The 26,364-nt window shown below is 38.3% G+C and overlaps 1 protein-coding gene and 2 pseudogenes across 3 annotated transcripts in view; 1 reads left to right on the plus strand and 2 right to left on the minus strand.

Moving 5' to 3' along the window:
• Positions 1–26,364, minus strand: part of arhgef6 (Rac/Cdc42 guanine nucleotide exchange factor (GEF) 6) — a 50,933-nt gene that overhangs the window by 11,608 nt on the left and 12,961 nt on the right. For 2 of the 3 annotated variants that reach the window (XM_008420678.3, XM_008420677.3), the window contains exons 8-16: positions 24,885–24,980; positions 24,168–24,290; positions 6,991–7,129; positions 6,278–6,337; positions 5,072–5,218; positions 2,618–2,704; positions 1,844–1,925; positions 1,251–1,366; positions 898–1,077 (exon numbers count right to left, since the gene is read on the minus strand). In XM_008420678.3, coding sequence (XP_008418900.1) covers positions 898–1,077; positions 1,251–1,366; positions 1,844–1,925; positions 2,618–2,704; positions 5,072–5,218; positions 6,278–6,337; positions 6,991–7,129; positions 24,168–24,290; positions 24,885–24,980 — 1,030 coding nt within the window. Of the gene's footprint in view, positions 1–897; positions 1,078–1,250; positions 1,367–1,843; positions 1,926–2,617; positions 2,705–5,071; positions 5,219–6,277; positions 6,338–6,990; positions 7,130–11,233; positions 12,247–24,167; positions 24,291–24,884; positions 24,981–26,364 lie in introns of those variants that run through there. The other variant, XM_008420679.3, reaches the window with a different exon arrangement.
• LOC103471587 (sodium/potassium-transporting ATPase subunit beta-1 pseudogene) lies at positions 16,565–18,291 on the plus strand (annotated as a pseudogene).
• LOC103471585 (sodium/potassium-transporting ATPase subunit beta-1 pseudogene) lies at positions 21,372–24,123 on the minus strand (annotated as a pseudogene).

Below are 26,364 nucleotides of genomic sequence, written 5' to 3' on the forward strand. Positions count from 1 at the left end.
AATTTGCAAATGTTTGTCTTTTTCTTTTAGCTATATTATGCAAAGTGCCAACTTGTTGTGGTGGAAGCTGCATTCGGAGAATGTAAATGGGAAGTGAAAAGTCATATGAATTCAGAAGACTGCAGATACAATCTTTGTGGGCGAGAGAAAAAAAACAAAACAAAAAAAAAACACTGAGGCTTCTGCTTGCTTTGACTCCAAAATAAAATAAAAAAAAGTTGAGGAGGTGCAGAAGTACAAAGAATTTGCATTTTAAAAGTTGGGGACACTCTTGGGAAAAAAAGACACATAAGGGAACAGAAGGCTTTCTGCTCGGTGTCTGATTCTGTGGTAGGAATGTGTAACAACTGAAAGTTTTAGCAGAAAGTGCTGACTTATGAAAGCTTCCACCGCCCACGTGGACCACAAATCAAGCATCATCTCACATCAAAAACCAAGTAATTCATAACCACCAGTGAACTCAATGCTCTCGAATGCCAGTCACGCTTTTGATGACCAGGCAGACGTTACTGGAATGAACATCACCTTCTACCACATTTCAGTGACACCTATGTTTGCTTCGAAGCTTTTCCATTTACGCAATGACAAATAGACTGAACATATAGGTCTGGATGACGGACTGCCTCAAAAGTTCAACCCTTTTCTTGACTGAAACCATCTAGACACCAGTTAAAAACTAATTAAAGGTTAGGATTAATTGTGCATTTGCTGGAAATGTAAAAGCAATAAAAAAGCCCAGGACCCCCACAGTGTGAATAAATGTGAGACGACTTAAAAGCTGGAAAGGTGGTCATGTAGAGGAGGGGGAGTTCTTGCAGGTTCTGACTACCACAGTATTGCATGACTGATTATGAGAAACTAGTGTGGGTTTGTTTGTGCAGTTCTGCAGGTTCCTACCTCTTTGTAGCCCAGCGCAGCAGAGGGCTTAAGAGGCGGAGCGGGACGCAGACAGCTGAGGGTCCACGGCTTGCTAGTCTTTGGCGGCTCCAGGGGACCCCGGCTGACGGCGCTCGGACCACCCAGGTGGGGAAGGTGTGTGGGAGAGCCGACTGCGCTCAGCGGCTTCCCGTCTACAGTCTGCAGAAGAACGTCAAAACAGACGTATGAGATTTATCAAAGTGGTCTGGTGCTCGTCATCTTTGGACTAACTCTGGGCGTTTCACACTTTAAGGAAGGTGCGAGGTTCACTCTGAGTATTGTTGTGACTTTATACAGTGTATGTGTCTGCCGGTGTGAGTGGGTGTCCTGACCTTTGAAATGGTGCCTGCAGGACTTCCTGATTTGGTGTAAGGCTGCAGGTGCTCCAGCCACTCTTGCAATTCTTGAGCGCTGCTGCAGAACACTGAAAAGCGATCGACCATGCCTCCTACAACAAAACCCCAGAAGAAAGCAGCATGGAAAACAGAGTTCTTTCAGAGACGGTGTGAAGTGACACAAACAAGTAATTAGACCGACAGATAAAATTAACCACAACCGAAAAAGAAATTGAGGATTTAGGAAGTGTAGGAGTAAATCAAAAATGCAAATCTCTTTCGCTTGGATTTTTTCCTCCTAACTAATTAAATTATCAGTGTCAAAATTAGACATTAAAGCCAAATCTTGCAAAAAAAAAAAAAAAAACAAACAAAGTGCTGCAAACTGCTGAGGAGTCCAGATAAAGTAAGCACATTTAAGATGAGTTGCAAGCTTTGTTTTGTGCTCCTAATACAGCACAGACACCATTTAGCTTAGAGTTAGAGTGGGATTTAAATCTGGCCATAAGAACAACTCCATATTTATCCAACTAGCTGCTGGAAGTTGAATGGTAGGAAGAGATTTTTCCCCCAGTATGTCAGATGCAAACCTGTGATGTCAAATGCATGAGGAGCGTTTTCTCCATCTTCTACTTGTCTCGTTACCGTGGTGCCCGTTAGCGACAGCTTTCCCTGAATTGGACAAAAGCCACAGAGAAAAAGGAAACAAATATGAACGTTGCATCAAAAGTAAGAAAAGTTGTGATTGTTACAATACTTCTTGGAAATGCATTTTATGTTGTTAGGTTATTTGTCTCCAATTCATTCCCAGACTGTGGAAATTTGGGATTTCTACTGGTTATAGAATCTCATTTGATTGGTTTCTGCATTGAGATGTCCGTCAGTAATGACAAGCAATGTTTTTTGTCAGTGGGCAAGATGTCCGCCCACAACATCACACTGCCTCCACTCAAAGCCACCAGGCATTTGAAGACAAGGCAAAACTTTTAATACATGCAATACACTTACGTATTTAACTCTGCTGTTCAGCCTACAAGTGCATTTTCATACAAATATGGCATCATTTAACGGGAGATTAGCAGGTTTTCTAACTCAGAGAAAAGAAAATACATTTACACTTTCAATAAATTCAAACCTCATACGTATTATTTTAAAATACGGCATCTTAACATCTTAAATATGTATAATAAACCACCAGCTTGCCTAAAGAGATCCCTTCTCAGAGCAATGGGCGGTTAAATTATGTGTAACTAAATCCAAAAACCTCCATTAAAAAAAAAGCTTTCTGATTTCTATTACAAACATTGCTAGACTTTTTTCAGTATGCTCTTACAAAAGTACATACAAAGTACATTATGTCTCACCTGATAAATAAAGCCACTCATCCGGGGACTAGCAGACAGCATAACTAGGACATTTGGGAAAAGCATAAGATAGCGCTCCTCTTTTTCCTGAAAGGAAGACAAACAAGACATCATGCTGGACGTACTGACGTCACGCAGGACAGAAAAACTGTTGCTTTTTCTCGTTGCTGAGACAAGAGTGTCTGAAAGGTAACTACAGGGTTTCTACAAGTCTTTTTTTTAGTCAAAGCTTCTGTATTACTCCAGTTATAGGATTTTGGACATTTTTAAGAAAATCAAATTTCATTGAACTGCTTTATGAGCAGTTTTATTTGTATGTTCCAGAAAACACCAGTCAACACAGTAAGAAACTGGCTTCCAGTTTTCAGAAGGTGACTGACATCATTTTACAGATGTTTCTGCATTTGCTTTATTTATATTTCAAAGTTCCTTTAAAATATAAATATTTCAAAGGAAATATTTATATTTCCTTTGAAATTTTTAGTCAAAGCTTCTGTATTACTCCAGTTACAGAAGCTTTGTAACTGGAGTAATATTCGTACCCTTGAACCAATGTTCAAGGGTACCAATGTTTACCCTTGAACATTGGTACCTTTATTTCATCTGTGAACATTTCTAAACAAAACAGTACTTTAAAGTGTTTTTTTATTTAATTAAACCTTTATCTGCATTGTTCAGTATTATAACCAAATTCAGTTTATTAACCACAGATCTAATCAATCTGAATTTGTAGTTGTCTAAAGTTCAAAAGGCAACAAAACTCTATTTTTTTTTTTTTTAAATCTTGGATGAGTCTGACACATTCAACCAGCAAGTCAAAAACCTAAATGTCAGAATCAAGATCAAATCCAAGATTAAGACTGTAATTTCATTATAAACAAAGACTAGAAACAGTTAAATTAAGTTTTTGATTATTCATAATTTTGACCAGGAAATTGATCAAATACTATTCCAGACTTTCCCGGAACTATATAGGAAACGTGTAACAAGTTTAGTGCTGCTTGGCAGAGCCATGCACACTTAGGCTGCATCTGCCAATGCAAAACCACAACTTTTGCTCAAATTAGCAAACCTTCTTCTCTGTTAGCGTGTACATGATTGGCTGAATGGTTAAATGTTGTTCATTTGGGAAATCGACTGTGATGAGTAAGGTACAAAGAAACAAAACAATTAATGACAGCAAATGTGGTTGGAAAGTGGTTGGGCATGACTAAAAGAGGCTGAAACTAAATGTCTACATTGGGCTGCCTTCCAACCACGGCGTGGATGTAGACCCTACACAGAAACCCCACAAGAAAGCACAGCTTGCCTTACCCTCTGCGTGTGGCCTGTTTAGGTTTCTATGTGATACTTGTGGGATAAAATACTGTCACAGCAAAGGGGGACAGCATTGTGTGCATCGCATCCACAGACACTGGAAACAGATTAACCTGCTGAGGCAGAGATATTCACTTTCGGTGAATATCTCCTGGATCTTGATAGGGATATAATATAAAGTGGATCTAAAAAAAATGATGCCAAAAGATGAACTTTCTTATCCCAAACACACCAGATACCATCTGCTGCACTGGAGATCTAGTGACCACGATTTCCGGAGAGGACAAGAACAGTTTTTTTTTTTTCTCTTTCTGTTTCCAATGTGCTGCACAGTGGCGCAGTTGGTAGAGCTGTTGCCTTGCAGCAAGAAGGTTCTGGGTTCGATTCCCGGCCTGGGGTCTTTCTGCATGGAGTTTGCATGTTCTCCCTGTGCGTGCGTGGGTTTTCTCCGGGTACTCCGGTTTCCTCCCACAGTCCAAAAACATGACTGTCAGGTTAATTGGCCTGTCCAAATTGCCCCTAGGTGTGAGTGTGTGTGTGCATGGTTGTGTGTCCTGTGTGTCTCTGTGTTGCCCTGCGACAGACTGGCGACCTGTCCAGGGTGACCCCGCCTCTCGCCCGAAACGTTGGCTGGAGATGGGCACCAGCACCCCTCCCGACCCCACTGAGGGAAAAAGGGTGCAAGAAAATGGATGGATGGATGTTTCCAATGTATCTTTAGGGGTGCATACCAATGTCAATAAAGGTTGACTTTATGAGAGGAAAATATAAGCTTTTAAGTGGTTTTAAAATGTTTGTCCTCGCACTCTGACAGCTCTTGAGACTTAACTTTAGGGTAGACAAATGTTAGGTGACAGATAGCTGATAGAGTGCTACCAAAGAAAGGAACATAGAAAAGGATTTTAAGGTTTGCTAACAAAGAGTTGGTGTGCACACATCAGCATCAAGGAACCTCTTTAATTTTTATATATATATATATATATTTTTAAATGAACAGATCTGCTTTTTCAAGGTTAACTTTACAGGATGCACGTTATGCATTTCTGAAGTAAAAGAGCATAAAAGAAATTACAAAGTTCTTGCAGAAAACATCCAAGTGACCATTCTGCGCTGCACCAGTCCAAGCTCTGCTCTCACCTCACTGGCCCCGTTTCTCACATGGACCTGTGACGTGTAGGCCACTTGTCCCAGGCTCTTCATGCCGTCTCCCTCCCAGCCCCGCACTGGTTCTGACAGGATCTGCAGCTCCAGGTTCTTGCGCTTCCTTAGGTCTTGACACTGGGACTAAACACACAAACAGCTGCATTAAAAAAGTGATAATCTTAAAAGGATACATATTTTCTAAGAATTTTCCATTGAATCACCAACAATTTCTTGAGAAATTAGCAGCAATGATTTGACCTTGAATTTCACTTGGAACAATGCAACTGGGATGTTTTTTTAAATTTTTTAAAATTAATTTGCCAAATGTGTAAGCTGCATGAAGAAGCTAACTTTTTCAGGTGCTACACAGGGACTCTCCCTCATCAGACAGAAAAAATGACAATGCAACATCTTCGACTTTCCATCATTTCTGCCAACGTTGCTCTACATAGATGCTCTTCAGTCCCTGCCCACCCAACCGCACATTCAAGACACAAAAGAAAAATTAAACTTGCAAATGAAACAAGCCGGAGATGTCTGATGTTTTTTTTTTTTTCTTGTTTTTTTTTTTTTTTTGGGTCCCGTTTCCTGTGAAGCTCTGTTGAAAAGACAAGTGAGTCACTTCGGCTCTTACAAGGAACTCAGAGCCGCACCGGGGAAACGGTGCCTCAAACCGTTGTTGACTGAGGTTCAATGTGGTCGTTCGTTTCTAATCCAGCTCTTTCATGAAGGCGTTTCATTTCACACCTACAGTAGGAACAACGCAATCACTCGACACAAGGTAGAAAAGAGAGGGAACAGACACTTTCATAAAAATCTTACCCTACATTGCGACGCGTTGCTGCCACTTGTCTCACAATGTGACAAAAAAAAGGAGGAGGAGGTTGAGAAGAAGTTATGCATTTTAGTCTATTATTATTATTATTATTATTATTATTATTATTATTATTTTTGAGATTATATAAAACACACTGATGTCTGGACCAGAATTTATTCAACCACATGTCACCATTTCAGTTCAGTTTCAAGCAAAATTTTTTACTAAATATCAATGCTATGAACTAAGAGCATAACATCGAAAGAGGGTAAATATTGTGATTAATGAAACACACCATGACAGAATGAGATACTGCCTGAGGTTTGAGGTGGATATGTGAAAGTGAGACCTGACAGTTAATAAAAGGTTAAGCAATGACTTACCACTAGACTCTTAAACGCAGCTGTTGCTTTTATGATGTCCCCATAGTCTGGATGAGCTTCCTATAATGTAAATAAACCAACATCTGCATAAACATAAGGCGTCATTCAGCAAGCATTTCTTTGAGAGGAAATCCAGGAAAAGTCCAACCTATTAACTGGAACTATTGTGAGAATTAGATTGAGGTTTTAACAACTAGCAAATAAAACTCAACAATGTGGGAAAAGTCTAAACTCACTGTTGTGTAGCACAGTGGAGGATCTGTGACAGAGGCTTGTTTCTCTTCTATGTTTCTATATTTAATCTTTATGAAAGTTATTTTACTTCAAATAATGACAGGAGTTAGAATTTTTTTGTAATCATAGGCCAAAAACAAAAAAGGCATAAAGGTAGATTTTCTGGTTTGAACAGCAAATTAACACACAAAGATGTTGAAATATCAAACAGAATCTTTGTATATTCGTAATGATTGCTTAAACTGTCCAATCTTTAATTTATGTTCACATAAATCCCAATATCTAAAACCATTTGTAATTAAGTAAACACTGATTGCAATTTAAGAGTTTTGAGATGGCAGGTTGACCCTGTTAGCTTTTAAGAGAACATCAAACCAATGCACAGTATGACTTAAAATGTGAGTTGTATTTTTAGGTTCTTTTTCAGTCACAAATATACTGGACATGGACATAGAATTCGGATATACATTCTTCTGTACCTCCACGTGTCTCTCCAGCTCCTGCAGCAGTGTTGGGTATTTGTCGAGCCTTATGAAGGGCTTACTGAGGCTGGTGGTCAGGGTCAGGATGCCTGAAGTGCTTGCTCCCTGGCTCTCAATGAACTTACCCAGTTCATCACTATTGAACACACAAAAACACCATTTTGTTGTTTGTGAACAACTGCAAAGTGGTGATAAATAACAACAAATAAATTCAAACACACTGTTCGGTTTACATTTAATTGATGAAACCTTTTGAAATCACAGATTTTATTTATTTTTACCCTGGTGAAGTAATTTTAATAGAAAGTTCATACACAAACCATTCTTTTGCATTACCCCTCATTTTTAAGTATGGACAATTATTACTTATTATTCAATACTTAGATGTGTATTGACTAAGTACATGTAAGTATTGATGAGTATTTTTGCAGAAAACACCCAACTTACTCCAGAAAAACAATATCCAGCAACAGTTTGAATATTCGATCATAACGCCGCTCTTTAGGAAAAGAAGCTGCTTCCTGAAACAGTCACAAAAACCATTTGGCTCACTAAAATACTGCATTCAACAAGAAATACAATCCAAACTGTTGAAATGATGAAACACTTCAGCAAAATGCTGCAACATTCTTTCCCTCTCAAATTAAAATTAGCTCCCCCTGTAAGTGAGACTTCCATATAACACCTTTGCTTCATTGTTATGACATTATACAAGTGAAAAAAAAAAAAGAAAATCTCACAACTAACAATCACGATGCAAATTAGAACATGGATTTGTTTCATGGGGCTTATGTGTAATTCCCTGCAATCTTCCATATGTGTTTCAAATGGAACATCAATGAGTTTCCATGATCCAAAGAAGAGAGTCACACATAATCCTGCAGCAGCTCTACCAATTTGAACCAATGAGTAAAACAGAACAAGAAGGCACTTGCAGAGGAAAAGCAAATGTGCTTACTGTGAAAAAACCTGCCTGCCTGGTTTTCAATATAACCACAACTCTATATATCCTGTCAACAGTCAACTTCCTGTGTGTAACTCAACATGTGTAAGCAAGTGTTTGTGTGTGCGTGTGCGCACAAAGCAGAACTTCATATGGCACATTCATGTTAACCATTTCATCACGGCTGGACCATAGCATATTTCTTTTAACACGTTGCCTTTATGAGGCATGTACTGAAACACATACAATGAATCTAAATTCAGCGTTTTACCATGAGTGGAAGAGAAGGAGACGTTTAAACAGAAAGCTGTTTTGTAATGTCTCAGAGGAACTTAAGAGACATTTGCATTTAAAGATGGAAAGACTGACACCTTCTGGATAAAAGCAGAACCACAGCAAACCAAAAGCAAGTGAAATTCCCGAAATTTGAAAAATATTATATATATATATATATATATATATATATATATATATATATATACTATTGAACACACAAAAACACCATTTTGTTGTTTGTGAACAACTGCAAAGTGGTGATAAATAACAACAAATAAATTCAAACACACTGTTCGGTTTACATTTAATTGATGAAACCTATATATATATATATATATATATATATATATATATATATATATATATATAGCAATAATAAATAATTGCTATCAGTGATTCTTGAGAAAAGGGACAAAACAGTTCCTATGGATAAAGCACAAAATTTGAATAAAATATAAACAAAATATAATTTTTTCAAATATTTGACTAAACTGACCTGGGTCATGTGAGCACAACAATGTATATTTTCCAGGTATTTGCTGAATATTTTTTTATTTTAAACATTGTAGTCGGTGGATGATGCCTGTAAAAGCCCTTCTCCAGGAGCAGAACTCAACACATTATAATAGTTTCAAATAATTAAAGAAATGCTAAAATTATATATTATGACAATTAAGTATAAGTATTCATATAAATAATTATAAAGGTATCAATAAATTGAATTAAAAATCATTTTTATATATTTTCCAACTCCAATGAAATTTGTCCCTAGTTTTTGTCTACACCATCAGAAATGAAAATAATGTAAAAAAAAAATAAAAATCTGGCATTATTGGGGGGCCCCAGAACTTCTGAGGACCCCATGACCTCTTCCGTTCATAAACTCTAAGAGTTTATCACTCTTAGAGTGATCCATAGAGCAATCGTTCATGCATAGTTGGTTAGAGTACCCCAAAACTGTACTCCAATAAGAGTAGTATACTTTAAATACCTTTAATTAAGCAAGTGTAAAAAGTATTTGGTAAACCACTGAGTAACTAATCATAACACCTGATTTAATACTCAAAATGTGTCCTCAGACAACTCAAAGTATAAAAGTTATGTGAACATTCTGATATTTTACAGAGTATTACCAAAATATTTATATAAATAGTTGGGTTTGGAGGCTGGTTCTAGACCAGATTTACCTCAGGGGCCAGGATAGTCAGTGCTTTTTCATGGCAACACTTGAAAAAGAATAAAACTAAAAACAAAGCACAGCAATATTTCATCATTTGATATAAATGAGTCAAAGAGTCACTTGTGACTCCAGACTCCAACTTTTACAAAGTAAACTTGCCAGTTCCTTAAAATCTTACATTTAAATGTTAAACAGTTTAAATAGTTTAATTTATGTATGATAAAACCATTAAATCAAATTCAGCAGCATTGATAATCTTAATAAGCAACTGCCACATTTAAATATCTGTGGTCAGTGTTAAAATAACAGCACTCCAGAAGGCGCCACTGACTTATTTTGGATTAAACAGAAGTCCAAATAATTTATATCCATTTTAATTGTATTTTTTGATTAGTGTTTTTTAAGACAGGTGTGGATTTAAATAGCGTTTCACTGACGCTGTTTTCCCATAACATATAATTACCCAGTAATATTTTTATTTTTCCTGTCTACTTATCTTTAATACAAAAATACGGTGGACCACCTCAGCACCCCAACCACCGTAGAAATGAAAAAACGAATAATCAAACTTACAAAAATGAAAAAAAAAATCCAGGGAACAAATAAAATGCAAAACAAAGACAAACTGGAGACACAGAAAGATCACAAGGAAACCAGGGAGAAGTGAGAAAAGTGACGAGACGAACCGGCAACTAACGACTAACAATGAGGTGCTTAAATACTGCAGAGGTTGTGAGCTTGACAAAAGACCTGGGATGATCCATCGATCCATTTTCTTACACCATTGTCCCTAGTGGGGTCAGGAGAGGTGCTGGTGCCCATCTCTAGCAGGAGGTGGGGTACACCCTGGACAGGTCACCAGCAACACAGAGGCAGGACAAAACAACTATGCACGCACACATCCATACCTAAGGATGGGTTTACAGAAATCAATGAACTCAACAGTTATTCTTTTGGACTTTGGGAGGAAGCCGGAGTACCCGGAGAGAACCCACGCATGCATTGGGAGAACATGTAAACTCCATGCAGAAAGACCAGGGGCTGGGAATTGAAGCCAGGACCTTCTTGCTGGAAGGCAACAGTGCTACCAAGTGCACCACTGTGCAGGACCTGGGCTGATGAGCAGGTGTGAGTGGAGGGAGTGGAAGCAGACTGTGAACGGATAGAGAAAGTGGCAAAGGAAAGGGGGGAAGATTACACAAGGGGAAACAACCAAAATACAAACACAAAGGAGTAAGGAGACTAAAGGAACCTAATTAAACTAGAACAAAGGAAAGCCGGGAGACCAACGGAACTTGCCATGAAGCCCTCAAGGTCAGCTGGGAGACCTATCGGACTTGACACAGCCCTCAAGGTCAGCCCGGAGACCAATGGGACTCGACACGAAGCCCTCAAGGTCAGCCCCCAAGTGTGAAGCTCCCCTGACATCGCAGTCCTGCTGTCCTCAAGCTTTTTTGCCAACCACAATCAAGCATGAAGTGTACTTCCATGCATGGTAAATAAAGAACCATGGTACTTCTTTATTTAGAAGTACCATGGTTCAATCCAGTACCTGAGATTGTCTGTTTTGTACATTTTTACAAGTGTATCGGTTAAGCCTCTGACTACACGTCTGAATACCGGTGGCCTCTCCTGTGGCTGGTCTGAAACCGACTGGCTGTCTTCATGGGTTTTTTCTTCAGATGGCTGCTGGTTCTTCTGCTCCTGTCTGTTCCGGCGCCTATTCAGCTCTTCCACTTGATGCTGCAGGTCAGTCTTTATACGCTCCAAAAAAATTTTTCCTGCTCTTAGTGGAAAAAGCTTCGACCAGGAAGGTCAACCTGCTGTTCTGCACGACGTACCTCAGGGAGTTGTTTTCCTCCTCCAGTTTGGTGTGCAACTGCTCCAAGAGGGTGTTGTTCCCCTCCAGGGTGGTGATGTTCCCCTCCAGGGTGGTGATGTTCCCCTCCAGGGTGGTGATGTTCCGCTCAAGGGCGATATTTCTCTCCTCCGAGGCGGTGCTTCTCTGCTCCAGAGCTGCATTATCCTGCTCCAGAGCGGCATTTGTCATCTCCAAGGCGGTCTTTATTTGCTCCAAGATGGTGCTTTTCTGTTCCAGGGCGGTCTTCTCCTGCTCCAGGGTAGCGTTTGTCAGCTCCAAGGCAGTGCTTCTCTGTTCCAGGGCGGTCTTCTCCTTCTCCAGAGCAGTGATTTCCAGCTCCAGGGTGGTATTTTTCTCTTTCACGGTAATCCATTTCTGCTCCAGGTTTTCGTACTCCAACTTCAGGGTAGCATTTCTCACCTCCAACTCAATAATCTCCATCTCTAGTTCGGTGGTATTCCTCTTTAAGTCTCCATTTTCCTTCCCCAGGTTGGTGCATTTCTGCAGCAGGGTAGCGTTTATCTGGTCCTGGTTTGCGTTTATCTGCTGCAGAGTGGTGTATTTCTGCTCCAGGATAGCATTATCCTCCTTTAGTTTGGTTAGTTCCTTGTCCTTCTCATGTGCAGCTTTTTCAGTGTTGATGAGTAAAATCTTCAACGCCTCATTCTCCTTGATCAGAGTCTCTCTTTCTGTTGACATCATGCTAACTCCTTTCAAGATGTTTTCCAGCTTCTCTGTCTGTCTAGTGAAAGTGTTTTCTCTAGTGGAAGTTGGTGCCTCCTTCTGGGAATCAAATGACTCCAGATTGCTCCGACTCATTGTTAATCCTTCTTTGTATCTTAAAAAAGTTTAACCACGAATCTTTGCTTGGGAGACGATCCTTCTACCAGCTCTTCTGCAATGGTTATGACCATACAGCTCTGTGATGTCACTCTTGCTCCACAAGAGTGACATAAATTCTCTTTGTGACATCAATTTGTGTGATGTCACAAATTGATGTAACTACCTCAGCAGAACAACTAGAAAACTGCTGAAGTTTGAATAAAAACAAACTTTATGGCTGAATGGTAGTCCGTGGGCCAGAGGCCAAAATTTGACATTTTTGTCCATTTCAGGGTGGCAAAGTCAATCGATATTTTTTGAAAAGATGCATATATCTAGTTAATATTTTGGAATGATAGCCCTTCCAAAATGGTAGCTGAGTCATAGTTATCAGCTCATGAAGTAAAAACACCTTTGGAAACATGCTGTTTTTTGAGACTGGTATATGTCTGGTTTAGGCTCATGGTATGGGCATTTGTCAAAGGTCTATAATATAGTGTTTGGTATCTTCTTAAAGGGGACACTCTTGCCTTTCATTTAAAACACATTTCGAGTCTTTCTGACCAACACAGAAGTTACTAGAGCTCGTTAAACCAAAAATAACACACATTTTCCACACCTTTTGACCAAACTAGATGCATTTCTTTTATCCTAGTGATATCCAGGGACAGCTTCACCCATCTTCTCAGTAAATCTGACTCCAGCTGGGTGCTGTGGTGATGCAGGGGCAAAGCACAACCCCTGTATTGAGGCCTTAGTCCTCATGCCGGTGGTTGCAGATTCGATTCCTAGCCTGGTGACATTTGCTGCACGTCTTCCCCCTCTCTCATTACCCTCTTTCCTGTCAAACTAATTTCAAATAAAGGCCACTAGAGCCAACAAAACCTTAAAAAAAATTTTGACTCCAGCTTTTCAACTGAAGTTAAAAAAAAAAAAACTTTAAATGGTTGAACTTTATTTATTTTGTAGCATCGTAGTTAGGTGGGGTGATAAATATAAATGCAACACTTTCCTGAACACTGCAAAATTTGTAAAAAAAAAATATTTTTATACCTCAACTGTTGCATCGATCTTAAGGAAATTTAATAAGATGTACAAACATTAAGTACTGGATTCATTATGACAGGTTTATAGGAACTGCTTGATGTAGAAAAATTAGGCATATTTGAAATAAAATTCCTCACCAGCGTCTTACATCGCAGCTCGACGACTTAAATAATTTTGCGGGTTATTTGTTTAGCTTTCTGACCGTCATGCTAATCCAGGTGAGTATTTGTAGCTGTGCGCTGCTTTACCTGCTATCTGATCGCTCCACATGTCTTTTTTTTTTTTTTTTTTTTACTGCAGTGAGTCTCGATGTCAAGTATGGCATTGTTTTTATGCCATATTAGATTCGTCATGTTGATGCATTTTGACCTGCTTCACCCCACGTGCTTAAATGTTTCACCGCAACATGCAAACTTCCCCATTCACTCAGTGTGTTATAGTTCCACATTGCTTAGGATTTGTTGCTGCGCGTTTACGCAGTGTGAAGGAAAGAGGAGACCAGCTGCACAGGCAGGCTGCAAAATGAGATGCAGGTAATCGGTTTGTGTGATCGGCAACAAGAGACCGTGATCGGCGATCACCGATCATACACTTTTTTACGGAAATTGGCCGATTATGATCGGTGGCCGATCAATCGGCACACCTCTAGTAATTATTGATATGACAGAAGCAGCGGCTTTGACACCTGGTAGTGGGTGTGTCGATGTGGGCATGACTGTCATGAAGTATGAATGGGAAGGTTACTGGCTGCTGGCTCTGTGTGTATGAGGAAGCGGGTGAGCGAGGTGGTCAGTCCTCGCAATGCTTGGAGCATGATAATCAAAATTAAATAAATCGATAATTGTAACATAACAAAGAAGAAGAGGTTTGGAGTTGATACATGGACAGATGAGATTCCCCAAGTTAACTCAGTACATCCCTCTACCACCATTAGTTTGCTGTATTTTATAATAATAAAACGTGTTTATTATTATTAACGCTTTGGTGCAAAAAACTGATTGAAAATCGATTTATTTACTGCATGTTTATGTCTCTTAAGAACACAATAGAGACACAATCAAAACGGTCAGATTTTGATTGTTATGAGTGTCAGATTTTGAGTGTCTGAGTTATTATTACCCGGCAATAATAACTCAGAAATAGTCCAAATAGTTTAGATGTATTTTTATTTCTTTCCTACTTATGGAAAGTTTCTGTTTATATCATAGGTTTGTTGTGCCTTTCTATACTAATGGAAAATATATAAACGTCACATAATTCACAACGAGATTTTAACATTCATGGAAAAACCTTATATAACATCGTATTAAAGCAGAAAGTACGACGGCCACAGAAAGAAAGGCTTACAGTATCAATTATGCAGCATGAACTGATCAGTAGAGTTTTGCGAGGGGACGCAAAAGTTTTGCGAGGGAACGCAAAAGAAAAAACATTTCCCGTGTCCCCTTGAGGGCTCCGTAAGTTATCATCTCCTGCTTCGATTGAAAATCCCCTTTAGAAAACTGTTTAAGTGTAGAAATTTAGTCTTTCATGTTGATGTCGGAAGAGAGAAGAAAACAAATATATCGCTGTTCTTTATTTATTTACTGTATGGCTAGCTCCATGGCTAGCTCACTGTGTCTTACTCTGCAGTTGTGCAGTCACAATATCTGGGAACGTGAGCGCCCCCAGCGGTGAGGCAAGAGAACTGCCTGCCTCACCTCAAGTCTGTTCTCTGCCGTTTCTGATCGCTCCTCCACACACAAAACATGATACACACACAGTTAGTGACAAAAAACATTGTACATTATATACATAAGCGAGATTATGGAAAATCCGTCCATATATTAAATGTTTCTTAGCCATTTTATTGCCGGCGTACAGACAGGACGTACATGCTGTCATATAATGGCAGACAGTGCAGTTAGCGAGAGGTTGCGCAATTGCAGGTGAGGCTCGGCTCGCTGCTGCCTCACCGGCTTCGCTTCTGAGCATTTGAATGGGAAAATGCGAAAATCCAGCGATTTTGAAGAAAAACTAATCAGAATTGGTTAAGCTAAGTAAAAAATAGATACTTTAAAGTACAAAACCACAGGGTGAAAATAGCAATATAAATGATTTTATATTATATATAAAATCATTTATATTATATATAATATATATATTATATAGGTGAGGCTCTGGATATATATATATATATATATATATATATATATATATATATATATATATATAAAAAATCATTTAAACTGCATGTATTTTTCACAAATATTTTTATTTGGTTTTTCAACCTTCAAGACAAAAGTTCTTTTTGTAGTGCAGCTTTTTTTCCCCCTTAAATTCAAACGTTTACACAGATTTCCTTATTATTTGGTGGTTTTAGTTTTGAAACTGTACGACTTCGCTCAAATGTTTTGGGTGTCCTTCCACAAGTTTCCCATGATAGTTTACTGAAGTTCTGGTCCATTTCTTCTGACAGAACTGGTGTATAATATTCTTTCATAATGTTGCCATCTATTTTACAGAGTGCACCATTCTATGGGGTACCACCTGGAATCTTAATCAGAATTAACTTCCATATATAAACTGAACAGCTTAACACAATACATTAAAGATCTGTAGTTATTGTATCAACCTTCCAGACCAGTCAGGTCTTCTGGTTCTGGCCTGCCCTACATCCCCAGAACCAAACATGAAGAAGCATTCAGCTTCTATGCACCACAAATCTGGAACAAACTTCCAGAAAACTGCAAAACAACTTAAACACAGAGTTCCTTTAAATCAAGACTATAAATCCACCTGTTTGGAGTTTCTTTTGAACCACAATAAATAAAACATTGACCAACATATTTGATGTGTATTGAATTTGGTGATGGCACTCATCAAAATTTTATGACTCTTACTGATACACATGTAAAATTAAACTCTTCCATATATTATGCTGGAAACCTTGCACAAAGATCAGTGAAAAGTTCTCATTTAAACTAGAGAAACCATGTACCTCTCATATAATCTACTGAAAACATCTCATACAAAGTAGTAAATCAAGACTAAAAACCCACCTGTTAAGAATAGCTTCTAAGCCATAATAAATGAAATACTGACCAACCTACTTGATCAATTATTGTAAGGCGTTTTCTTTATAACTTTGCAATTTTGTGCTTTTAGTACCTCGAAGTGCCTTGCAGCAGAAATGTGCCATACAAATAAACTTGATTGATTGATAGCAAGAACTGTGAAAACGTTAAAAAGCTTTTGTAAAATTAATGATTAAGTTTCATATAAACTATTGAAAACCTTCTATATAAACTAGTCAAATATTTTCTGATTGTTTCAACTTAAAATTATGGCGTTTCATTTCACCGGTAAGGAATCTTCGTCAAACGGGAAAACGTTTCGTTAGACCGGAAGTGGTACTTTTTAAACGGAGCTAGTTCTGGTTAGCTTCACGAGTACGCGGAGGAGTCGGGTACAAACCGTTCGTGTTTCCAGTGCAGGACACTTAAAATAGTCTAAGCTTTTAAAACTGTTGGTAAAATAAAGGTAAAACAACACCAGCCTGTCAACGGTCGAACCGTGGTCCAACCGTCAAACCGTTTCAGAACGTAAACCGGGGCGGATATTTCTGTGGAGCTAGCATGTCTGGAGAACAGGAGAGTGATGGCGGATGGAGGAAAACTTTCTGGGATCCAGAGAAGAAACAGTTTCTAGGGCGAACAGGGGAGAGTTGGCTTAAAATCTCCGTGTTCTATGTGATTTTCTACGCTTTCCTGTGTGGGATTTTCATCGGGTCCATTCTGGTTTTGCTAATGACGTTAAGTGTGTACAAACCCAAATACCAGGACAAAATTGTTCCCTCAGGTCTGTCATTCTTACCCTATGCCACCAACTTTGAAATCATTTTCAAGAAGGACGACCCGTCTTCATACGAGTCGTACGTCAAGAGCTTGAAGAAGTTTATTGAACAATATAATGATGACAAACAGACTGACGACATGAAATATGAGAATTGTGGAGCCTTCCCGAAGCCATACATTGAACGCGGCGAACTTGAAAGTAACGCATCACAGAGGAAAAGTTGCCGCTTCAGCAGAAGCGAGCTGCAAGGCTGCTCCGGGGAAATCGACACCACCTTTGGCTTTAAGGAGGGAAAGCCGTGCCTCATTGTCAAGCTCAACAGGATTGTCAATTTCAGACCTAAACCTCCTTTTAGGGTCAATTCGCTTCCAGACGCTTTGAAAATCACATCCTTTGATAACTTAATGCCCGTTTTCTGCACTTATAAGAGGGAGCAAGACAAAGGCAAGATCGGAGAGATCAAGTACTTTGGCTTCGCGGGGCGCGGCGGTTTCCCTCTCCAGTACTACCCTTACTACGGCAAAATGCTGCATCCCAATTATTTGCAGCCTCTGGTGGGCATCAAGTTCACCAACCTCACCATGAACAGGGCGCTCAGCGTCGAGTGCAGAGTGTACGGGAGCAGCTACGAGAAGGACAGCCGTCATGGATTATTTTACGTTCACTTCACTGTGAAACAGTGACCCCAGACATGATGATGGGGGGGAAAAAAGGAAAAAAACGTACAAAGATATTCAAGAGTTCAGATACTGTCTTTGACTGTATCTCTCTTTTCTGTCCAGAGTTAAGATAGAATGTAAAACACACAATAGCAAATATTCTTTCTGCAGTCAATGGTCGATTGTGGCAGGGTGGTGGTGGGGATTATCGGGATGTTCATTGATTATTTTAAAACTGCATTTTTACTACTGATGTATAGCGAGTTGTCTTTGTTTCATCCTTACTGGTTTCTGTATATTTTTGAAGGATCCAGAGTTAGTAGGCCAGCTGTGTCATGATATTCTGTTTCATGTCTGCTTTCGGAGTCCAATGTGTCTCTGCAGGTGTGTTTTTTGGTAGAGTGTTTGTCAATGTGCTCAGACTAAATTGAAATACTAGCTTGGTACTCTAAAGTGTTAAGTTGACTGTGCCATATGTCTTGTTTTCATGCATTTTCTTATTGAAGTTCACCATAGAAGAATATGTTGTTCATAGTTTGTTCAGTTTCATAATTAAATAGGTTTTGGATGAAATTTCTGTTCAATAAAATGTTTACTTGTCTTATTGATTGTAGCACTTAGATTTTTATAAATGTAAAGTGCATTATAAATAAAATGTATTGTTAATACTCTTTACATCTGCTCATTCTTAATTCATATTGTAAAGCTTAGGATCAGGCTAAGAAGACTGAAAATCTGTTTTAGTGGAGATGTCACGTTCCTTGATGCAACTTAATTTATCCATTTTCATAATGGAAAAAATGTCCTACTTTTTTTTTCAATGTATGACATTTATGAATCCAATGCTAAAGTCTCTGGTATAAAAGTTAGAGAAAATCAGAGGTAATGTAATATCCCATGTATACATGGTGAATTACGATAAGTAGTCACACTTGAAGACGAGGGGGGGGGAATTCTAAGAAATCAGAGGTAACAACAAACCTTCAGATTATGCTATAAGAGTCGCCTCTACTATGATCAGAATAATTTTACTTAAAATTCACAATTTAACTGTACGGTTTTGGAGAAATACAATGTAGCTCATGATAACGATGCAGCATATACAGTCTCATTTCCAGGAATGTATTTCTCCAATTTTTTGAAGAGGTGACAACAAACTCTTTTTGGATTATTTTGGTAGATGGCCTATATTAAAACCATAATAAATATTTCATAATTTTACTGTACGACTTTTTAGAAATATCATGTCAAAGTGAATCACAACACTTATATACGGGATATGAATATAACTTCATTTTCAGGAATTAATTTCAAATCCAACAAGGTAATTAACTTTCTTTATAAAACATTAAAGGATCACATTCTAAAAGAAAAGTCATTCATAATTTATTTATTTTTCTTGGCTCTAGTGGCCTTCATTTGGCAGTTAACCGACAGGAAGGTGGGCAGCGAGCCGAACCCGCGACGGCCGCACCGAGGACCAAGGACCCCACACGTGGGCCGCGCCCAACCCCTGCACCACCACAGCACACCCTCATCATTTATTGTAGATTTTTTAGAGATGCACCCAAAGTCAGCTGTGTGATTTTCAGGATTTGTTTTCTCTCGATTTCCTCAGAGGTGACAACAAACTCACTTCGGATTTTATTACAAGATCACCTATACTAAACCACAGTATCTCATAATTTTACTGTACACTTTCGGAGACAGACCTAGACGTGGGGAACATCTACAGATTCAATGTGACGGCAGCAAACAGACGTAACATTTGCAAGGCCTGCACATGGATCCAGCTAAACTGACAGACCCAAAGAGAAAAGACTGGGACTACCTGGTGTGTCAATGTTAGACTGGTTTAGAAGTTTAGGTTTAAGTATGATGCGTGATTATTTAGAAGTGAAGAAGTTGCATTTGTTAGACACCTGTTAATCAGTTCTTTGTCATGTTTTTCATTTTTATTATCTTGTAAAAAAGAAAAAAAAGAAAAATGCATTTGCAAGGTACTTGCACTAAAAATGTAAGTACCTTACATGTTTATAAAGATGTTTATAATTTCACAAAATATATTTTATCTTGTTTTCACAACAAGCTATACTGATGGGAAATATGATATGAGAATGGTCTGAATAATAATTATGATCTTCTACACCTGGATCTATCTCAAAAAGTGTACGGTAAAATTATGAAATACTAATTTTGGTTAGATGCCACCCTTCGATGTAATCCAAAGAGAGTTTGTTGTCACCTCTGAGGATTTGGAAGAAAAAAAATGAAATGGGAAAAATGCATGTTCTCGAATGCCATTATGAGATGTTATGTGTCCATCTCTAAAATTATACAGTGCAGTTATTAAATATTCATTCTGGTTATACTAGAAATTATCCTTTAACATAACGTTAAGAGATTTTCCTGTCACCTATTAGGATTTTGAAGAAAAACATTTTTGAAAATGACAAACGCATTGAGAGGTACTTTGAATCCTTAACCAAAAACCTACAGTAAAATAATCAAATATTTATTCTGGATATTTTATATGGAGATGGAAGGTCTGTAATAAGTACACACTCCTGACTCCTGCCCCTCATTTCCCTTCATTAGTTTTTTAAAATTTATTTTCACCTGCAAGGTCGTCCACTACTCTATTACCGTAATGCACCAGGTATCCGCGAAGCTATCTTTAAGAGGAGCTAATATCGGCTCTCTTGACCGCAGACTGAAGCTGCCAGTGGAATGCTAAGCTGGTGGTTAGAAAGCGTTGTGATCGTCTCTGTTGAAGCCAAATATTGGTCAGTAATACCACTGCTTATGTAAGGCGTTCAGCGGGTAGCTGAGCAGGCACAGATATTTTGATTGGGAAAATATGTAGATTGCTGCTACAAAATGCATTTGCAAGGTACTTACATTAAAAATATGTGTAGACGAAATATGTTTATAATTTCACAAAATATATTTTATTAATTGAAAGAAATACGGTTTTGACACCTTTATTGAGACATATGCGTCGAATGTTTTAGTCAGTATCTGAGGAATGTGCTCTCTGCTAATGGTTTGCAATTCCCTGCTTTTTCTTTTAACACCATAATAATTTAATGCATGACAAAACAGAGGCCCATTATGTAGAACATTTTACATATCCCTTTACTGTAGGAGGGGATGTATTTTAATTTCTGACCCTGCCAATATCTGCATCCCGTCTATTGTCCCATTGATATTAAACTTATACCAGTAGCTCAGAGAACAAGTGTGACTACGTAGAAAAAGTGAAATCCCTCCTAACTCATTATTTCTCCAAGTTAGCAGGGGGGATGCATGTTTTGGCAAAGTAAATTATTAGCCTGCCAATATTTGCATCCCCTGTCTATCTAATATTATCCTATTGATGTGAAACTCATACCATTAGTTCATAGAACAAGTGCGATTATGTAGAAAAGGTTATTTCACTCTTAACTCTTTATTTCTCCATGTTAGGTGGGGGTTGCTTTTGTTGGCAAAATGCACTTTGTCCCTGCCAATATCTGCATGCCCTATCTATTTTCCCCAAATATTATCTTAACTCATACCAGCAATTAAGAGAAGTGTGGTTATGTACAAAAAGTTTTCACTCTTTATTTCTTCAAGCTAGCCGTGGGAGCCGAAAAATTTATTATTAATTATTATTCGAATTATTAGCCTGCCAATATCTGTATCCCTGTCTATTGTCTTATTGATATGAAACTTGTACCAGTAGAAAGAACAAATGTCATTGAACTAAAATCCTATCCAAAACCAATTTTATTGTGAAGCTGAACAAAACATGAACAAACATTCTTGAACGGCAAACTTGAATAAGGAAAATTTATACAAACAAAACATAACACAATCATCTTAACACCTTAAAGGTACAGAGTACCAACCTAGTATTTTGGTTTGTCTAAACACACTGACAAAACTTCTATGCACTCACATAAATGAACACTTGCCCGGGCATGGGAGCACAGATACACACCTTGAGCACTAAAGTCAAAATAAAACAGAACCCTACAACGCCTGGACACTTCAATATATAAACCACATAAGGATAAAACACCATGGCGACAAAAACACAGCTCCCTACATATCAGTAGTGAAACTGCAAGTTCTTACAATAATCGATGAACATCACAATCATCCCCCGTCCCACCCCAACATTAACTGTAGAAAGAGTATTTGCTATTACTACCGCCCTGTATCTTAGATTCTGTTTTAATTCTGGTCAGAAAACACGAAAAATCAAGTATAAGCACACGTTCAGAGCCGTTGTCTGAACTCTTGAATATCTCTCTACGTTTTTTTTTTCTTTTTTTCATTTTGCCACCATCGGGTATGGGGTCACTGTCTCACAGTGAAGTGAACGTAAAAGTATCCACGATGGCTGTCCTTCGTGTAAGGCCAGCCGCCCCCGTACACTCTGCACTCGACCTGGACCTCCCTGTTCATAGTGAGGTTGGTGAACTTGATGCCCACCAGAGGCTGCAAATAATTGGGATGCAGCATTTTGCCGTAGTAAGGGTAGTACTGGAGAGGGAAACCGCCGCGCCCCGCGAAGCCAAAGTACTTGATCTCTCCGATCTTGCCTCTGTCTTTCTCCCTCAAACAAGTGCAGTGAACGGGGATGAAGTTATCAAAGGATTTGCCTTTCAGAGCGTCTGGAAGCGAATCGTTGATGGAAGGAGGTTTAGGTCTGAAATTGATAATCCTGTTGAGCTTGACAATGAGGCACGGCTTTCCCTCCTTAAAGCCAAAGGTGGTGTCGTTTTGCCCGGAGCAGCCTTCCAGCTCGCTTCGGCTGAAGCGGCAACTTTTCTTCTGTCCCGCTTTACTTTCGAGTTCGCCGCGTTCAGTGTATGGCTTCGGGGTGGCTCCACAATTCTCATATTTCATGTCGTCAGTCTGTTTTTCATCATTATATTGCTCAATAAACGTCTTCAAGCTCTTGACGTACGACTCATATGAAGACGGGTCGTCCTTCTTGAATTTGATGTCAAAGTTGGGGGCGTAGGGTTTGAATGACAGACCTGAGGGAACAATTCTGTCCTGGTATTTGGGTTTGTACGCACTTAACGTCATTAGCAAAACCAGAATGGACCCGATGAAAATCCCACACAGGAAAGCGTAGAAAATCACATAGAACACGGAGATTTTAAGCCAACTCTCCCCTGTTCGCCCTAGAAACTGTTTCTTCTCTGGATTCCATAAAGTTTTCCTCCATCCGCCACCACTCTTCTGTTCTCCAGACATGCTAGCTCCACAGAAGTATTCTCTCTGGCTTGACGGTTAAAAACAGTTGGACCGTTGACAGGCTGGATGTTTTTTTCTTTCTTTCTTTGTTTTTTTTTTTTTTTTTTTAACCAACCGTTGTAAAAGCTTAGACCGTTAAGTGTCCTTCACCGGAAACACGAACTTACAGTTTTATACTCGATTCATCCGCGTTCGCGTGAAGCTAACTAGAACGAGTTCAGTTTAAAAATTATAACTTCCGGTCTAACGAAACGCCTTCCTGTTTGAATGAAATATATTTCTTTCCCACTGAAATCAGAAAATATTTGACAAGTTAATATGAAGGGTAGAGCTTTTTACCAGTTTATGTGAACAGTATGGTAGATTTTTAGGTTTTATGAGAGGTAAATGTTTTCACTATTTTTTTTTTCAGGTTTTCAGTACGTGTAGAAGTTCAATTTAATGTGTATATAGAAGTTAATTCAGATTTATGTCTCTGGTGGCATGCTATAAAATTGTTAAACTATTAAACTGGATGAAAATATTAAATGCAGTTGAATACATCATTGTTAATATCTTTTTTTAAAGTGACGAGTAAAAGTATAAAAGATAATGAGAATGTCTAGTGCAACGTCTGCAAGGAGACCTCATTTTATTGCTTATACTGCTACTATTACTGTAAGGTAATGGTAAGCTGCAAAAATATTTATTGACACCAAGGTTTAACTAACAATTAAAAACAGTGAAGGTTTTTAAACAAAGCTTTAATTTCGAAAACCTAATGAACTGGTAAGAAATAATGTAACAAGGTGTTTGTTATTATCGCTGAAATATCCTTCAAGCCATTTACGGGAGTAGAATTTTATTGCAGTTTGTGGGGACGGCAGGATGTCTTGGATATAATTAGGATTATTGCATGTATTCTTCCCTACGTACATCAAAACAAAACTCATTCTCCTCATTCAGAGCTAAAACTTGCGGAAGAAATAACTATTGCAAACACATTTCACATTTTTAAAAAAGTACCATGCATGAACAAATAAAAAAACATGTGACTTAATTTACAGCCTGATATTGAAAATCTGGACATATTTAACCCTTCATATGACACCATAGTAACCTTGATACAGAAGTTCTGCTTTGATTGTAAATTTGATTATTAAATGCTAAAGGACTAACATAACTTACTTCTTTTCTTATGCAACACATGGAATCTAAAGAACTAATGAAAACCAGCGACACCTAGTTAAATACCAATCCCTTTTTAACAGTGCTGTGCTGATGTTTGTTCTGTTTTTGTGTGCAGGGGCTGACCTGTGATCAGTAAGGATGCAGACGGCTGATGGATGACTCGAACAGTAATTCAGGTACACACTCTTGATCTGACTCATGAGATTTAAATAGCATCCTGCCACTCTCTGTTGCCCCTCTGCAACTCTGGAAAATCAGAGAAAGAGTTAAAAATATGAGGAGGAAGAAACACAGGACCGGTTCAAGAAGTAAACGTGGAAAGCCATGAACATTTAAAATAATTTTCCTCTTGTCATTATTCATGACGTCCGTTTCAAAGTTTAACATTAAACTGTTTTTTTTATGTTCATTTCATATTTAAATATTAATATTTAACACAAACATTAAAAATGAAATATTCTGTTTTAAAAATACACATTTGTCATGTAACAGCAAAACTTTAAGAGCTTATTCTGGCACCAGTTTGTAAGTAACAGTGAAGTGGAATTTTCTCAGCTGTGAATAAATGCTCCAAGCGCTGACACATTGTTCATATAAACTTGTCTAACGTTACAGTAACTGTGATATTACACATTCACACACTTTGCAAGGTGGCACTTGTACAAAGAAGCACAACCAGAGGCGTCTAGACGGAAGGAAGTGATTGCAAAAATGTACACGTGGGAACCTCTGCAGAATTTTACAGTGTTAAATGCACATAAAAGGAAATTATCACACGTATTTGTCGTATTCTGGTCTATTAAACTCCACAAACACAGATAAATCAGTGATTAGACTTACTTGGTGCAGTCCTCCAAAGCTGAACACAGTCCCTGCTGGAAGGTGAGGATCTCCTCCAGGTTCCCACACAAGGTGGCGCTGTCTCCACTACTTAACCTGAACATACAGGCGTGAGTGAGAATAAACAGGGACAACAGTCAGCCTTTTCTAAAATGTGACTTATTAATGAAAGTTAAATATTAGAAAACAACGTGAAAATTAATCCAGACTGTTCTAAACTATGGTAACTTTTGCCATCATTGCAGTAACTTTTAAATCACTTCTAAAGTTTTATATTTTAGAACATGCTGGAACAAAAAAGACTAATTTCTCTCTGGGAATAAGATTAGATTGATTCAACCTCGGAGGAATAACAACGTGTGACATATCATACTCTGTTTTTTTTTTTTTTTTACTGAAGCAAAATGGAGAAGTGGTGTGTGAAAAAATGGCATGCAATGACTCAGCAGCTTATAAAAACACCTTTACAACAACTTCAGTTTTTCTGTAACCTCTCACATCATTATGGACAAGCTTTGCTCACTTTTTTACATATCTGTGAGCAGTAGATTATTTTTACACAAATGTATTTAAGTCACACCGGAGTGCAGTATTTTAATCAGACTGGTATTGGTTAAAAGTTTCATCTTCAGTCTTTCTGACATGAGATTGTCTTGTGCTTCAGGTCGTCGTCCTGGTTCATGGCCCAGTTTCTCCCATACGCCTTGCCTTTCACCTCTGTGCCTGACAGTTAGTAAAATATGCTTAATTTGGATACATTTAGTTTGCTGCTGCAAGATATTTGGAAAGCATTGCCTTATGATATTTTTGGTGAATATTGAACCAATGAAATCAATTGCAAATAAATAAAATTTTCCTCAATGAAATGTTTTTTTCATGACAAAGTCTCCAATGATCCCACTGACATCAAATGTAGCTTTTTTGCTAAACTGCTGGTTTGCTAAATTAGCAGAACTGAGCATTGTTGCTGTTATTATTTTAAAGAAAAGAGGCTGTTCACCAACTCTAACTTATGTCTTTAATGGTCTAGTCACAAACTGGGGTCTTTGGGTTTGTTCCAGTCCCTTTTAGCCTTGCACTGTGTAACTTCAAGCTGAAACATCACTTCTATAAAATTGGGAGCCAACTAGAATGTTTCCATTTGTAAATAATTTTTCTCACTATAGGATGATGGATTTTGGTTGACAAAGATTGCTTTACACCCCTTCTTTGATTGATGGGCAACAAATTATTTTATTGCTTCTCCAAAGTTGTAGCTGAGGTCTTTGTTTCATGGCAATATATTAAAACACACCTCAAAACTCAGACCAAAAAACTGGCACAACTTCTGCTTTCACAGTGGAGCCAACTCTTGCTAAATATGTAATTGTGCAGTTCCTGACTGCTATTTATACTCTAAATGTCCTCAGAACCAACAACTTAGTTAAGTTGAAACATAAATGACCTGTTATTTATCCAAAGCTGGACTTCACTAATCTTT

The sequence above is a fragment of the Poecilia reticulata genome, chromosome 10 (assembly GCF_904066995.2).
Source record: "Poecilia reticulata chromosome 10, P_reticulata-male-v2, whole genome shotgun sequence".
Lineage (NCBI taxonomy): Eukaryota > Metazoa > Chordata > Actinopteri > Cyprinodontiformes > Poeciliidae > Poecilia > Poecilia reticulata.